The sequence below is a fragment of the Zootoca vivipara genome, chromosome 12 (genome assembly GCF_965207765.1).
Source record: "Zootoca vivipara chromosome 12, rZooViv2.hap1.1, whole genome shotgun sequence".
Lineage (NCBI taxonomy): Eukaryota > Metazoa > Chordata > Lepidosauria > Squamata > Lacertidae > Zootoca > Zootoca vivipara.
In genome coordinates this window covers 11,486,982-11,503,760 of record NC_142595.1, presented here as the reverse complement: position 1 = coordinate 11,503,760, position 16,779 = coordinate 11,486,982, and the positions used below count along the sequence as shown (strand labels likewise).

The following is a 16,779-nucleotide window of genomic DNA, read 5'->3' as shown; positions in this document are numbered from 1 at the left end:
AGCTCTTCTGTCCCCCTGCTCCACTGCGCCACTCCTGGAAACTTAGAAGGTGACGTCCTGATCACCTTACAGTTCTTCCTTTGGTTAGCTCTCTGTTCCCATCCTGTTCTTAGGATCTGCTCTACTCTGCCAGCTTGTACTGTGTGTTCCTTTTTATCTGCCAAAAGAGTGTTACTCTGCCACCACATCCTGCCCATCCAACCTAGATTATAAGTGACATGATTCTGGCATATATATAAAGCTTGCTCATTACACTGTGGAAGACAGATGATGGGGGGGGAAATCATCCATACTGGGCATTCTTCGTAGGTCTTTTTTGTTAGCTTGAAAGAAGAAGTTGAGAATCTTCTCTTCAGGGGGAGGCTGACATCACATCCTTTCCACTCAGCAGGTCTTGCAGCCATCGGACCCGCCTCTGATCACTTCTGCCTTCATTGAAGACAACTTTCAAAAAGAGAAAATGGCCAGAATTTTTCCTCTCCTGTGGCCCGTCAGCCTGATACTATGTGAGTATGGTACCACTGCTGTGGGTCTTTTTACTTAAGCCACAATTGGTGGGAGGGATATACTTTGGATGTGATTCGGGGCTGCAGTTTGTCCAGCAAGAACTTTTGGATTTGTTTTCTGTGACTACACGGTTTCCACGCTGTATCACAAAAATTGCCCCAAATTACTGTAACTTTCCAAAGCAGGCTGCTATATGTATACAGTATGTTAGGGGATGGTGAAGGAGGAACCTGCTGTTAAGAAAAACAAATCTATAGTCACGTGGAGTTTGTTGCATAGTTCTTTTAATTTTTGAAATTAGGGGGGGGAAACTTAATTTAAAAACCCACAAATTTTATTTGATAGAAGTATCAAAACACCTATGTGAAAACATAGAGACTCAGTATAGTAAACATTTTTCTTATTTAGAACATTGCAAAAAACTGCAGTATAAAACAAACAAAATCAGATATCAAATGATACATTCTTAATTTCTTAACTAAACGTGAGAGACAAAGCAGAAAATAAATCGATTACGCATCGTAATGTATGAATAATAAGAAAAGGTAATAATCAAAAAAAGGATTGCCATAGCTTGCCAACAGGGCCATATAAATGAGAATAATGCATAACACATAACACATTTTGAAATGTTGTATTCCAATGGTTTATAAAGTTGGCTTCATCTCTCAAAAATGTATTAGGTGCACATCCTTCGCATTCCATTTATAATGTGAGCTTAATTAGAAAGGCTGTCTTCCAGCTCCTGTAATCCCGCTGCCATTTGTCAGAATATGTAGAGGATTTAGCACATGTTTGTGAGATCAAATATATGTATTTTAGGCCTGAAGGTTATCCTTTGTATGGTGCTCAACCATTCAAATCAATCATGACCACGGGTGACAAGGAGTTACCATTTTATATACAGTACAGTACATGAATTAACACAATCAAAGCTACTTGGAAATGTAAGGAATTCTGTTAAATTTATCAAGGAAAGGGCATCCCATTATTTTTAAGCAAAAGGATCCACACAACTACATTGTTCGGAAAGGACGACATGGCTTGCCCAAACATTTCCCAAAATGGCAATATTTTATTTTACCAATGAGAATCTAGTGTGCAACCCGAAATAAAATAGAAGGCCAAGCACAGGAATTTGCAAAAAGGGAACTGATTAACCAAAAAAAGAGAACCAAATAGACTGGATGCATTAAGGAGCAAATACAGTTAATAAAAGAAAACCAACAGAAGCAAATCCCTGGCTTAATGACACCCATCAGCCCCTTTGCCATATGCACAATATATTAAGAAGACAGTGTTATTGTTTTTCAAGAGCAGAAAGTGATTTGAGAGGAGAGGTATCGCTTCCAGTGAAATAGCAGACCGACCATTCATTCATTGCCTCATTTGTCTATAGCATAATCAGTGTACACAGGGCTTTACACCACGACAAAAAGATTACCCATTATTCCCCTCCATTCTACAGATTTAGGATGTTTTTGAAACACAAATCCCTGCAAAACCTGTAGTAAGAGTGAAGGTGCATGAGGGTATATATAAATGAGCAGCGACTACTCCTTCAAGCTACCTTCAACTATGGAAAAAACCACCGTCCATCTCCACTCTGAGAGTTGTAGCCAAATAAGTTCTACTTAAAGCACACCCATTAAAATTAAGGAAACGTAGGTGTGTTTTGTTCATTCATTTCAGTGGGTCTACTTTCAGTAGGACTAGCATTAGATTCAACTCTGGGAGCTCAGATGAAATCACCAGCACCAAGTACGTACAATAAATCTGGGAGAGGTGGATAATATTTAGATGAACATAGGTGCCAAGAGACATCTGTGGATTTATATATTTCAACACTGGCATGAAGCTTCATGGAGGAATATAATATATCTGGCTCCCAACAGGGTTTCCAGAAAAGCCAGATTGGGGAAGAACTGAAGCTCCGCTTTAATGAAACTGATTGACGTTTTTTAAACTGAAACTTCATTTCTTTTATGATATTTTAAAAAATTGCGCAAGGCGCCCTGAGCATTTCTCATAAAATGGAAGGGTGGGCTGTGCGTTTCCTGAATGATGAATAAATAGTCCTCTGAGAAATAATGCTCAATTCTTGTTGTGAGGGTGTAAAACAGGCATCCCCAAACTGCGGCCCTCCAGATGTTTTGGCCTACAACTCCCATGATCCCTAGCTAATGGGACTCGTGGTCAGGGAAGATGGGAATTGTAGTCCAAAACATCTGGAGGGCCGAAGTTTGGGGATGCCTGGTGTAAAACAACGGCCACATCCCGCATGGGTGTTCTCATGCTAAAGCCTATTGAAACCAGCGGATATAAGTGCCCTGACATCTGTGCAGGAATGTAGTGAGTTTAAGATAATTGCAACAAATAAAAAAGAGTACCAAATAATAAGCAATACATAAGAAGAAAATAAATTAAAATCATTGCATTGGTGGCCTATCTGAAGCTCTGGCTAGCTTAGAGGGCTCAGTGTCGGCCAGCAGACACCTTAATGGCTCTAAGTATTCATAAGTATATGCTTCACAGTCTTTGCTGTCATTCCGTAAACAGTAAATAACAATGCAGGGTTTTTTTGCTCTCCAGGCTGCTGCTGGTCCCAAGCCAACAGTATTGGGCAAATCAAGTTGACCGGTAATGTTCCCCAAGCCTCCAGAACTCCAGTGGAACTGAGATGTGAGCCCCACAGCAGAGAATTAATGGATTTAGGGGTGTACTGGGTCCGTCAAAACTTGGACCTCAGCACTCATTTCATCCTACGTACTTCTCCAAGGTCTAAAAGCACACCAGAAACTGTCAGAGGCTACACAGGATCAGCAAGTTATACCAGTAACACTTACCTGCTAAAAATTGCCAGCTTCGGGGAGGAGTATGAGGGCATCTATTATTGCCTTTTCTTCCGCAACCAAGCGGTCCACCTCAGTTCAGGCCTCAAAGTCTACCTGCCAAGTAAGTTTCATTCCAAGGGTTTAACGCCCACGGTCAGTGGTGTGTGTTTGGCTCACATTCCCCACCACACCAGCTGTTTTCCCTGCCCCCTTTTGAGAGGCGTTTTCCAGAATGTTGCTGTTTTGGGGAGGGGGTAGTGGGATTCAATCACATCCTGGTAATTTCAAGGTGTGCCGTTACAGTCGGCTGGGAGGTCTTGTGCAACAAACCCACTTCCCCAAAAGATCGTGCTTTATGTGATAAGGAAAGTGTCAGGAAAGTACTTGCTTTGATCATCTAGCCCGGGCATCCCCAAACTGCGGCCCTCCAGATGTTTTGGCCTACAACTCCCATGATCCCTAGCTAACAGGACCAGTGGTCAGGGAAGATGGGAATTGTAGTCCAAACATCTGGAGGGCCAAAGTTTGGGGGTGCCTGATCTAGCCTTCCTGCAAACAAATCAGACTGAAGGCCCATTAAATAGCCAATGTCATCTAATCTCCCTACATACAAATCAGAATCCAGGTTGTCTGGAAGCACCCTTGGTGTCTCCTGTTTTAGAAAGCCTTGCCTCTCTAAGCTTCTTGCCCTTGGCTATTTATTGCTCTTCATCTGGATAATCTTGAAGAGTTTTCCCATTTCTTTCAGCCCTGCTCCCAGGGTTGCTTTCCTTTCCACCTGATACTACAGAATCGAGCCATTTCTGTCTTATTTCTGAACTTGGTAAGGTGTCTGATTCAAGAGAAGTTCTAGTCTGGCCTAATAATAAATAAATAAATAAATAAATAAATAAATAATTTACCACTTATATTCCGCTCACCCCAACCACTCTGAGCGGCTTCCAGCACAATAAAAGCACAGCAAAATGTCAAACATAAAAAAAGCTTTTAAAAAAAGCTTTTACTTTTAAAGCTTTTAATCTTTAAGAAATTAGTGTATTTTAATATTTCTGTTGGAAGCCGCCCAGAGTGGCTGGGGAAACCCAGCCAGATGGGCGGGGTATAAATAATAAAATTTATTATTATTATTATTATTATTATTATTATTATTATTATTATTATGCCTTCGAATGTCTGAGAGCCAGTGTGGTGTAGTGGTTAAGAGCAGTAGACTCGTAATCTGATGAACCCGGTTCACTTCCCTGCTCCTCCACATGCAGCTGCTGGGTGACCTTGGGCTAGTCACACTTTTCTGAAGTCTCTCAGCCCCACTCACCTCACAGAGTGTTGTGGGGGAGGAAGGGAAAGGAGAATGTTAGCCGCTTTGAGACTCCTTAGGGTAGTGGGATATCAAATCCAAACTCCTCCTCCTCCTCCTCCTCCTCCTCCTCCTCCCCCTCCTCCTCCTCTTCTTCTTCTTCTTCTTCTTCTTCTTCTTCTTCTTCTTCTTCTTCTTCTTCTTCTTCTTCTTCTTCTTCTTCTTCTGAAAGTTATGTAGTTATTTATTGGTTTGACATCTAATGGGAGGGCATTCCACAGGGCAGGAGCATCTACTGAGAAGGCCTTCTGCCTGATTCCCTGTCACTTCACTTCTCACAGTGAGGGAACCGCCAGAAGGCCCCTGGAGCTGGACCTCAGTGTCCGGGCTGAACGATGGGGATGGAGATGCTCTTTCAGGTATACTGGGCTGAGGCCGTTTAGGGCTTCAAAGGTCAGCACCAACACTTTGATTTGTGCTCAGAAACTTACTGGGTGCCAATGTAGATCTTTTAGGGCCGATGTTATGTGATCCCGGAGGCTGCTCCCAGTTACCATTCTAGCAGCTGCATTCTGGATTAGTTGTAGTTTCTGAGTCACCTTCAAAGGCAGCCCCACATAGAGCTCATTGCAGTAGTCCAAGCAAGAGATAACCAGAGGATGTAACACTCTGGCAAGACAGTCTGCGGGCAGGTAGGGCTTCAACTGGTGAGCCAGATGGAGCAGGTAGACAGCGGCCATGGGCATAGAATTACGGTAACTTGTGCCTCCATGGACAGCCATCGTTTGACATTCACACTTCTCTGAATTTTGCAATGCAATTGTCTGGACAATGACAATGCATGTGCTAGGGCAAGCATCCCCAAACTGCGGCCCTCCAGATGTTTTGGCCTACAACTCCCATGATCCCTAGCTAACAGGACCAATGGTCGGGGAAGATGGGAATTGTAGTCCAAAACATCTGGAGGGCCGAAATTTGGGGATGCCTGTGCTAGGGTGAAATGTGCATAAAAAATGCATATACAGTGGTACCTCAGGTTACAAACTTAATTCGTTCTGGAGGTCCGTTCTTAACCTAAAACCGCTCTTAACCTGAGGCGCGCTTTCGCTAATGGGGCCTCCAGCTGCTGCTGTGCCTCTGCCGTACGATTTCTCATCCTGGGGCAAAGTTCTCAACCCAAGGTACTACGTCTGGGTTAGCGGCGTTTGTAACCTGAAGTGTCTGTAACCCAAGGTGTTTGTAACCCGAGGTACCACTGTATTGGTGAAAATAACATACAGTAGTACCTCGGTTTACAAACTTAATCCATTCAGGAAGTCTGTTCTTAAACCAAAACCGTTCTTAAACTGAGGCACGCTTTCCCTAATGAGGCCTCCCGCTGCTGGTGCCCTTCCACTGTTCGGCTTTGATTCTTAGACTGAGGTAAAGTTCACAAACCGGGACACTACTTCCTGTTTTGCAGAGTTCGTAAACCGAATCATTCATAAACAGGGCTGTTCTTAAACTGAGGTACCACTGTACATGTGTTAGATTAGGGGGAACTGATTTGCACAAATGTGTATATTGGGAGAAGTTTGTACTAAAATGCTGGTGAATTTTCATGAGCATCTTTTAAAAATACACATACACCAGCAGATTTGGAAACGAGGAGGAAAGAACTTAAGAGTGGAAAAATGAGAAACTGAAATTGACAGATTCGTCCATCTATAGTCCTTAGGCAGATTGCCACCTGTCCTCTATAATTTAGGGTTGTCCCATATTTGAATGTAAAATGCTACGTCCTTTATTGACGCAGTTTCATCCTGTATTTCAGGTGTCCCGTCCCCCCATCCAAATACGTGTTTGAAATGGAATATGAAAAGTCATGTATTTAAGCTTTGCGAAGCCATGCACACACAGGTTTACAAATTCTTGTGTGTGTGTATGTGTGTGTGTGTTTGCGCGTGACAGATTTCAATCCTGTTAGACCGTAATGGATTTCTTTGAAGTCACTTTGGCACCAGATTATTAAAAATAATAATAATTGCCCCCCCCCAACCACCCAGTATTTTGCCAGAACAATGGTGGCAACCCCATTATTATTACTGTATTTTAATGTTTGATGGATTTCTGTATTTTAGAATTTCTGTTTTGTTGGAAGCCGCCCAGAGTGGCTGGGGGAACCTGGCCAGATGGGCGGGGTATAAATAATAAATTATTATTATTATTATTATTATTATTATTATTATTAGGCAGGGATTGTGGAGCCCACTTCCCAACCAAGCCCTGAGCCAGTGTAAACATGTAGGAAAAGTCTTCATCTTTGTTTTCTTTACAGAGGCTACCACCATCGCACCCAAGGTTTCAACTCCCAGTGAAAGACTTACAACAACCATGAAATTCCCACATTCTACAGCCTCAGGTATGTTTCCTTCTCCTTGCTACTCATTTGGGTCATAACTGGCCCAAAAACAATAAGAAGTGTGTGAGAGTGAGGCCCTGAGATGTGGCTGGACCATCAACTTCCGTCATCAATCAGAACTGGCCATACTGGCAGGGGCTGATGGGAGGGAAGTCCAGCACCACCACTTTGGCTACTCTGGTATGTAAAAAGATATAAAGCCACTTTTATAACCAGTGCCACATATAGTTTGGGGCATGGTCCCAAAAGCGAAGGAAGCAGGAAGATTGCTGAAGCTAACTAAGCAGGTCTGCTTAGATTCCCCGGATGCGGGGGGACCATCTAGTGATCTTTGAGGTCCCCTGTGGAAGAAAGGTGGGTGGAGATGCCGAAATTCCAACGGATCAGAAAAGAATATTTATGTATGCTCAGATGTTAATGGCCCAGAGAATGAAGACAAAGTCCCTACCATAGAAGAGTGGCAGATTAAGTTGATGGATTATGCCGAAATGGCAAAAATGATCAGAAGAATTGGAAAATAGGAAGACCAAAATTTTAATAAGGAATGGGAGGAAATTATGGTTTATCTTTTAAAAAAACATTATAAACAGCTAAAATCATTAGTAGGATTGGAACAACACTTGTACTTTAATGGTGAATTTTAGATTCCGGTATTTATCTACTTGCACTTTGATGTGCTTTCGAACTGCTAGGTTGGCAGGGAAAGGGACCAAGCAATGGGAGCTCACCCTGTCGCGGGGATTTGAACCGCCGACCTTCTGATCGGCAAGCCCTAGGCTCAGTGGGTTTAACCCACAGTGCCACCCGCTGTGGGTTAGACCACTTAGATTTTAGGTACTGATAAAATTGGTTTTTCACATTAAATTTTTACAGTCACATATAGAACATACAACATAAAAACAAGATTCCAAGGAATCTCCTGGACTTCCCTCCTCCCCTTTGTGGGTCCTATAGTTAATCATTTTCTGCATCTTTTATAATAATCCAAATCGTTTACATCTCCATTGTGTCCAAAATTCACCCTTAAACTACAAGTGATACTCCAATTCTACTAACGATTTTAACTGTTTACAATGGTTTTTTTAAGATTTTCCCCATTCCTTATTAAAATTTTGGTCTTCCTGATTTCTGATTCTTCCAGTCATTTTAGCCATTTCGGCATAATTCATCAACTTGATCGAGAATCTTTCACTCTCAGTCATGAAACAGTCTTAGTCCAGATGGAAAGTGTGACTGAGAGAGTGATAGAGTCACAGTCTACACCAGGCACCCCCAAACTGCGACCCTCCAGATGTTTTGGCCTACAACTCCCATGATCCCTAGCTAAGAGGACCAGTGGTCAGGGATGATGGGAATTGTAGTCCAAAACATCTGGAGGGCCGAAGTTTGGGGGTGCCTGGTCTACACTCTCCTCTTAAATTCAGCTTCACTTCTTCCCATTCCCATGGAAACTGTGTAGGTCAAATGACATCATTTCTTTGACCTTGCAGGTGGTGGGCAACTTCCAAGAACTCGCCTCGTGTAGATAATTAACATAGATAACTGTTTTCTGAGAAGAAATGACCCAGCTTTACAGCAATGCCCAACAAAACAACAACTCAGGTTTCATATATTTCAGTGGGACCTAATTGAGTCCGAATCCAACGCAAAGTAAATAGCCAGCCCCTGCAATAAACACACAAATTGTTCAGCTGTGCTTTGAATCTTCTGCCTCGCTGCTTTTAATATGAGAATTTCAGTACAGTAAATGCGTTGGGGCAAGTCAGCCCTCCCCGCATCCCGCCAATGAAGTGAAAGGAAATATTGAAGTATTGGCTAGAAATGATCTCAGCACAGTGATGTCTCTAATTTGGCAACAAATTAAGGACCATCATGAGGGGTCAGCTCAATGGGCACAGCATTCAAGGCTCACAGTTCAGCCGTGGGTTGGCTTTGTTTTGTTTGTTTTTAGTTTTTTGGTACGTTACTTTATTTTCTGCCGTGTTGCTGTATTACATTGTTATGAAATTGCATTTGCACTGTTGGATTTTTAGATGCCTTCCTGTTTTCTTTGTTGCACACTGCTTTGAGTACGGTTCTTTATTTGGTGGGAAAGCAGCATGTAAATAAATCATGGATGGGTGGATGATGGCCAACTATTGCAACCCTGCTGCTCTGCTCCTCACTGCTACTGGTTCCAGTTGTCCAAGTGAGTGAGCATGAGGCATGAGACTGGCCACTATCAGAGACTTGAGGCTAGCCACTCAGGGGTTGGAAATGGGAGAGTTGATGGACCTTGGCTTGACCCAGCAAGGCATGTTATTGAAGTGATTTTCTTGTGCAAGTATAAATTCTTTGTAGGAAAAAGTGTGCACAGCATTGATAAACAGTCATGCGTGCCAAACTCAGGTCATTATATCTTTCCATGTCTACACACCTCCAAGTCCAGTAAAAATGTCCCCTTAAATGCTCGCTTTCTTGTGAACTCAATTGCAAATATTGATTAGAAGTACTGTATCTTCTTTGGCGATCACTCGTAGCTGACTAAGATTGTCTTCCATAAGCACAGTTTTGACAGTGAGCCCGTAAGTGACTGTGGAGGCCAATTCTGGATCCACACGTCCTTCCACAGTAAGGACATAGGTTTCCAGGCAGGAGTTGATCATGGTGAGGGTTTGCCAAGTGTGCCTTCCTCTTAGCACCTTTCTCCCTTTCATCCTGAGTTCGAGCGTCTTCAAAGCCCATGACACCTTTGGCAAAGGCTGTTCTCGAAATGGAGCGCTCGCAGGCCAACGTTTCCCAGTTGTCAGTGTTTATACTACATTTTTTAAGATTTGCCTTGAGAGAGTCTTTAAACCTCTTTTGTTGACCACCAGCATTACGCTTTCCATTTTTAAGTTTGGAATAGAGTAGTTGCTTTGGAAGACGATAATCAGGCATCCGAACAACATGACTAGTCCAACGACGTTGAAGAATCATTGCTTTGACACTGGTGATCTTTGCTTCTTCCAGTACACTGGCATTAGTCCGCCTGTCTTCCCAAGTGACGTGTAATTTTTTTCGGAGACAGTGTTGATGGAATATTTCAAGGAGCTGGAGATTGATTGGAAGTATACCTGCAGATGTAAAAATATACTTAAAGCTGGAGTGCTAGAATGTCCCTTACTGTGGCATTCGAGAAGGACAGTGGTCCTCCTCCATGCAGAAGGGGTAAGTGAAGGTTGAGCACCGTGCTGGCAAATGGATCACAGAATAGCACCAGGGAATGAGAAGCCCCGGTCAAAAACTGGACAGCTATAAATCACAGGTTTGTTACTAGCTGTTGCTTTAGGATTCATTTCTGGTGTGCTCTTGTTTCTGCTGGGCAGATCCAGATGATGATGTGATGTTCCCCTGTGAGCTGTACATTTGGGCCCCCTTAGCAGGTGGTTGCTTCCTTCTGCTGGTCATGTTGGTGATCACCCTGTCGGTGTGCTGTGGTAAGATAATTTCCTTTAAACTCTGTTGGATGGCAGCACTGGGGTAGTAGGGTCACTTAAAACTAGCTGGGAACTAACTAATTTAAAAGGCCTTGTTTACCATGGCAGCCCTTTATAATCTCCTGGGCATTTTGTTTCATAATAACCGGGGTACCTTTTTTTTAACAGAACATGCCTGCTTTCTCTCTTAATAACTATAGCTCTCTCATACATTACTGGATTTGTAGGGCTCTGCAAAGGGAGGCAGCCTAGAAAACAAATCTCTCTCTATTTCTACACACACACACACACACACACACACACACACACACACCTTTTTCAGAATTCTGGTGAATTAGCAGATGTGTCCACAAATGGGTTACAGACTTATTATAAGCATTTTTAAAACACTGATCAAGAGTTGGGTACAGGAGTCAAGCAGTAGCAGAGATAGAACAAATTTTGTGATGCATTGATACAAAAGCCTACTTCGAGACCCGTTTTTCACGACACCAAAATTTGCCTTTAAAAAGGATGGATGGAACACATGAAGTGGACACCATCTATCTATCTATCTATCTATCTATCTATCTATCTATCTATCTATCTATCTATCTAATTAACTGCATACAGTATATAAAGTGGGCAAAGTTGGGCAAAGTTTTCAAGCCTGCAGCGAATCTCTTAGACCAGAGATTTTCAACCTTTTTGAGTTCAACGCCTCCCTTGACCAACTACATTCTTTCTGCGGCATCCCTGTGGGGCTCAGGAGCCCAGTTAGCTCACCCCTGCCTGCAAAACTGGCAGCCTCTCGCCCTTTTTTGAACATCCTGTGGAGGGTTCCCTCAGCCTCCTCTCCTCTCCCCTCTCCTTGGGAGTCCTCTGGGCAGCTGCTTCTGCTGCCCCTGGTCTCTGAGCTGCCCGCCCTGCCCCAAAGAGAGGCGCCTCCCCACACTGCCCCACAGGGGCCTGGAGACACACCATCAAAACTAGGAGAGCTTTTACAGCCCTTTACTTAATCTTTTCTAAGAGCGATGATATTTATTAGTTGAATTGTCCCATAGGTTAGCTAACCTTTAGTTTAAACAACTATAGTCTTATCTTGGGGGAAGTTTGTCTCCGACTGCTATGTCATTTTCAATTCTTTTCAGAGCTTACAGCTCCTGTTTAGTTTTGATTATATGGAAACCTCAACCCCCCCTTCTGAGGAAGCAGATATTTTCCAGTGAAACGAGTCACTTAGCCGGCACCTCGTCAAGGTTTACTTTATTTAGAGGTTATTTTGAGATATTTATGTCTTCTCTATATCAAAGTATCTTTTGGAACATTTAAACCTATTATGTTTCTTTGAGTAATCATTGGTTGAGTTTTAGTTTGATTCACCTCACCAACATCTCGTTTCAGGGATTTAGCACGGCATAGTTTTGTTTTTGCGCTGATTATACATTTCCGTGATTGTCCATTCCCAACTGCAAGGACTGGCTGGCTGAGCTACCTTGCCCGCTTGCTTGCATACTCTGAGGCCACCTCAGCTCCTGGCAACCAGCACCCCCTGACCAGCCCCAGAGGCACCCTTAGCCTGCGGAGCTTGTAGGGCTGCTGCAGCAAATAGCTGTGCAAGCCTTTGGGAGGCAGAGATGCAAGAGGGAATCAGAGAGGGGGGGAAGGGAAGAAAGATAGAGGCCAGTATTGCCCGCGGCACCCCTGACCATTATTCAAGTCACCCCAGGGTGTCATGGCACACTGGTTGAAAGCCACTGCCTCCCCAGACTGATAGAAATTCCTGTCATAATGATATGAGCCGAGGCACCTAGAATCTCTTGCATGAGGAAATTCAGCAGCAGAAAGCCCTCTTCCTTCTGCCTCTCTCATCCACAGCTGAAAAAAGTGATTTTATATATACATACGGCTCGAAAATACAAAATGAGGAGGTCACCAAGCACTGCATCATTTAAAATATACTAATAAAATAACTTGCACGTTTCTCTCCCCCTCCCAAATGAATTGAAGATCCTAGGAGGAGGCGACGGCATTGCAGATGTAAAAGGTGAGTCCTCTCCAATCAGACATCCCGTCACATTAAATTCACAATGCAATCCTAGGCACACTTGCGATGGATAGGTGATAAATTCAGTTCACTTCACACTTAAAGGGGAACTTGCGCTTTGAGAACCCCCCCAAGCCCACTCCCGAGAAATAAAGACACAAGGACACAGAGATTAAAGTTAATGTTGGTGGGCGAATTTAGGGCACAACTTTATTGAGCGGTATTGGCTTAGGCACTGGCAAGCGAGACTATAACTGACTTCCTGCCCGCTTTGCTGGAAGTCTAGCAAGGGTAAACTCCTGAAGAGGTAGCCCGGCCGCCGTGAACCAACCATAGCTGCCAAGTTATCCCTTTTTTAAAGGGATTTTCCCTTATGCTGAATAGGCTTCCTCGCGAGAAAAGGGAAAACTTGGCAGCTATGGAACCAATTCGAGCACCTCGGGGTTCCCCGGGTCATAGTATGGCCCTAGCCTCTCTGCGGGCTTCGGACAGGATCCAGACCCCTGGATTCCTTTAGCAGAATGCACTAAAGCATGGAGGGGCAAGTGATGGCCACACCTCCCCTCCCCCACACACTGCTATGCCAATGCCTAACCACCACATTACAAAGTTGTGATGATTGCTGAGAGGTAGGTGAAAACCAAGTGGCCGAGCCAATCTGCCAAATGGGAAAATTCCTACCTGGCCCCCATTCAAAATAGGTGACCGAATAGAGTCCAAAGCAAGGCCAATGGGTCAGCCTAAAGGAAGGGAGGGAGGGAGGGTGGGAGAATCGCGACGCGAGGCAAAAGGGGCCGAGCTAGCCTCCTGCCAGAGTTTAAATCGTCCCGGCGATGCCCCCCAAGAGCCACCGGATTGGTGGCTCTGGTGGTGGGGTGGCCGGGACATTCATTCCCCCAGCAGGACGCAATCCCGCCCACGCTGAGGGGAGGGGGTGCGCTCGGGGGCCAGAGCACAAGGCGTTCCTGCTGGAAGGCGAAAACGATTTACCAAATTCATGTTTGCAAAGTGAAGCACCGCTCCACTTTGAAATTAACACTTGCCTGAATTCTGCGATGCAGCTCTTCAGCAAAGTATTGTGCACAAAAATTGCATATACTACAAATAAGTAAATAAATCATTGCATACCTTGACAGGAATTGCAGCTCCTAAATTTTCAGTTACTGGATGCTAACTTTTGGCATTGGCAAGATAAAGACTCGTGCCTCCCGGATACAGTACGAGGCTTGATAGGCCAATATATGGAAAGGAATGATGCCCTTTCACCAAACTCGTTTGCTGAATCATGTAAAGACTCTGCCGTATCCTTACTTAAGTCTTTGCTCCCTCTTCTTTCTAGGCCTCTGAACGGAACCAATGGGACAGCCACTATGTCACGCTTGATCAACTAACAGCAGGAGGACATTTCAGCCGGATTTTCTTATTGCACTCTCACTTCATCATACCTTCCAACCTTGCCAAAAAAGACTCTTGCATGCTCATAATGGCTCTGTGCTCCCATGCCAAGGAGGAATGCCTTTGCCTTATAGCTTTGCAGGAAACTCTTATCCACCTGCTGTATGTATGCTGGGTTAATTTACTTTGCCTTGACCTATCTTGCACTAGGAAACTGCAAGTTTAAGGTGGAGATCTTAAATTGATCTTCATCTCACAAACCTTGGCTGTCCTCAGGATAGAAAAGCTGCAAAGATGTTCAGCCAAATCTGCGGTCTGAATAGGCAGCGTTTAAGGGAAGAAAAATGGAGCAACGGACTGCTGCTTAGGATCTGCGCAGGTGCATTTATATACATTTTCATACTAGACTTGTTGCAGCTGTCCCCTTCTCAGATCTTTGATGCCTAGCGACTTGGGGGGGAGGGTTGAAACCCAAAGAACTCTGACGCGTGCCTAAGAACTAAGAAACTGTTGAAACTGTTGATACTAAGAAACTGTTGAAATCTCCCCTCTCCCCAAACATCTCTCCCAAAGACTAAGTCCGGACAGCGTGTGTTAGCACCGCTGTAAACCACCAGAATGCCTATATTACGCAAATCCAATTGAAAACACACGTAAATGTAATAATAATAATAATAATAATAATAATAATAATAATAATACTTATACCCCACCCTCCTCAGCCAAGACCGGGCCCAGGGTGGCTAACACCGAATATAAATACATTCAAAACAAAACAAAACAAAAAACCCCAAATAATAGGCCAAACACAAAGTTATTTACTAGAACTACTTCTCAAAAATTAGATACTTCTCAAGTGGTATGTAATTTTTGAGAAGTAGTTCTAGTAAATAACTTTGCGTTTGTTACTATATGGCAGGCATGTCCAACAGGTACCCTGTTTCTCATATTTTAAGACATGCCCATAAAATAAGCCATAGCAGGATTTTTAAGCATTCAAGGAATATAAGCCATACCCCGAAAATAAGACATAGTGATAGGGGCAGCAGCAATGCCGGCCGCGGCAGGAGGAGGAGGAAAAAAAATAAGACATCCCTTGAAAATAAGCCATAGTGTGTTTTTTTGAGGAAAAAATAAATATAAGACGTGTCTTATAATATGAGAAACACGGTAGATCGTGATCTACTGGTAGATCACTGGATGTCTGTGGTAGATCACTGGCAGATCAATGGCTCCCCCCAAAGAAGCTCAACAACTTTGGGTTGCCAAAAAATGTCAACATTTTTTCCCTGAACCCCCCCCCCAAAAAACGGGCCTTCTTCCTCCCTAAAAAGCTCAACTTCACCCTGAACCCAAAAAACAGGGCTTTCCTTCCCCAAAAAAGCTCAACAACTTTCACCTGAACTCCCCCCAAAAGGAGTAGATCACTGCCAGTTTTTAACTCTGCAAGTAGATCGCAGTCTCTTGGGAGTTGGCCACCCCTGCTATATGGCCTATTAAGTTTACGTGTGTTAGCACCACTGGGCACCAGAAAACAGGAACTGCATCTGGCAAATAGGGACAGCTGGAGTCTACGCAGTACAGTACAAGCGAAACCATTTCCTGTCCTCCTCTTTTGTGCCTTGCCATCTATACGCAAACCGTGCGGGAGCATCGCTATGGTCGAGGGGTGCGACGTTTTCCGCATCCCTTTGTTCTACAACATTTAAAAATAAAGCCCGAGAATTTCTTTTCGTCATAGAATCAAAGCGGCCTCTACTTAATGTAACTGCTTCTTCAGAACCACAACCATGAACTGAAAAGCAAAACTTTGGGCAGAGGGAAGAATGAATAAGTGGCGTTTATTCAGCCTGTGGGCTTCTCTTGGACATAGAGTTGGTCGCTGTGGGAGCAGGGGGCTGGACTTGGTGGGTCATTGGTCTGAAACTGCAGGCTCTCCTTAGGTCTATCCAGTGGGGGTTCCCCCCCCCCACAGCCAGAGCGCAGTTCCGGCAACTCAGGTGAGCACCATTGCAGACCAGCACCGACCCCCGTTTCTTGTCTTTACATACTTCTGAGAAGCCCAAAACAAATATTTCGTCAAAACGGATGCTGGCCAGTGTGCGCTAGTCTTCTCTCTCTCTCTCTCTCTCTCTCTCTCTCCCCACACACACACACACACATATATATATACCTTTTCTTTAATCTGTCTCCCGTGTAGCAGCGGCAGGCTTTAAGCTTTCCAGTCAGGAACTGTCATGATTTCAGCAGAAGAAGAAGAGTTTGGATTTGATATCCCGCTTTATCACTACCCGAAGGAGTCTCAAAGCAGCTAACATTCTCCTTTCCCTTCCTCCCCCACAACAAACACCCTGTGAGGTGGGTGGGGCTGAGAGACTTCAAAGAAGTGTGACTAGCCCAAGGTCACCCAGCAGCTGCATGTGGAGGAGCGGAGACGCGAACCCGGTTCCCCAGATTACGAGTCCACCACTCTTAACCACTACACCACACCACAAAATCAGATTGCCTCAAAGCTTCCTTTGTGCCCCCCCCCACCAGTAATGCTAGTTTCATTTTTGGGTTATGGCTAAAACTAAGGCCCTTTTATGTGGCAGGCAATCCTAACACATAAATGAGGCGATGGGACATCATTTTAGGGGCGGTTCCCCCGACCACACATGAGACTCAGCTATACCGCTGCAAATAAAAACGTTTTAAGTGTGTTTTAAGTGCAATATACAATGTGATACTAGATGACGATGGTGAGCCTTTTGGAAAATTTGATGTTTTTTTTAAAAAAGCATTTTCATAACATTTTTAATACGTGTGTAGACTCCACCATGGTCACATAAAAGGCCTTAAAGCAGTTGGGGGAATACACT

The 16,779-nt window shown here is 44.0% G+C and overlaps 1 protein-coding gene across 2 annotated transcripts; it reads left to right on the top strand.

Annotated features, from left to right (window-relative positions):
• Positions 1 to 262: 262 nt before the first annotated feature.
• CD8A (CD8 subunit alpha) lies at positions 263 to 15,656 on the top strand. 2 transcript variants are annotated; one of them, XM_060282310.2, is made up of 6 exons: positions 263 to 506; positions 3,100 to 3,462; positions 6,956 to 7,039; positions 10,387 to 10,497; positions 12,487 to 12,523; positions 13,863 to 15,656. In XM_060282310.2, the coding sequence occupies exons 1-6, from the start codon at positions 461 to 463 to the stop codon at positions 13,912 to 13,914; spliced, it is 693 nt and encodes a 230-aa protein (XP_060138293.1). In that variant the 5' UTR covers positions 263 to 460; the 3' UTR covers positions 13,915 to 15,656. The 2 variants fall into 2 exon arrangements, with proteins under 2 accessions (XP_060138293.1, XP_088512040.1); XM_088655914.1 differs by lacking the exon at positions 10,387 to 10,497 and having other exon boundaries at positions 318 to 506; positions 13,863 to 14,046.
• The last annotated feature ends 1,123 nt before the right edge of the window (positions 15,657 to 16,779 follow it).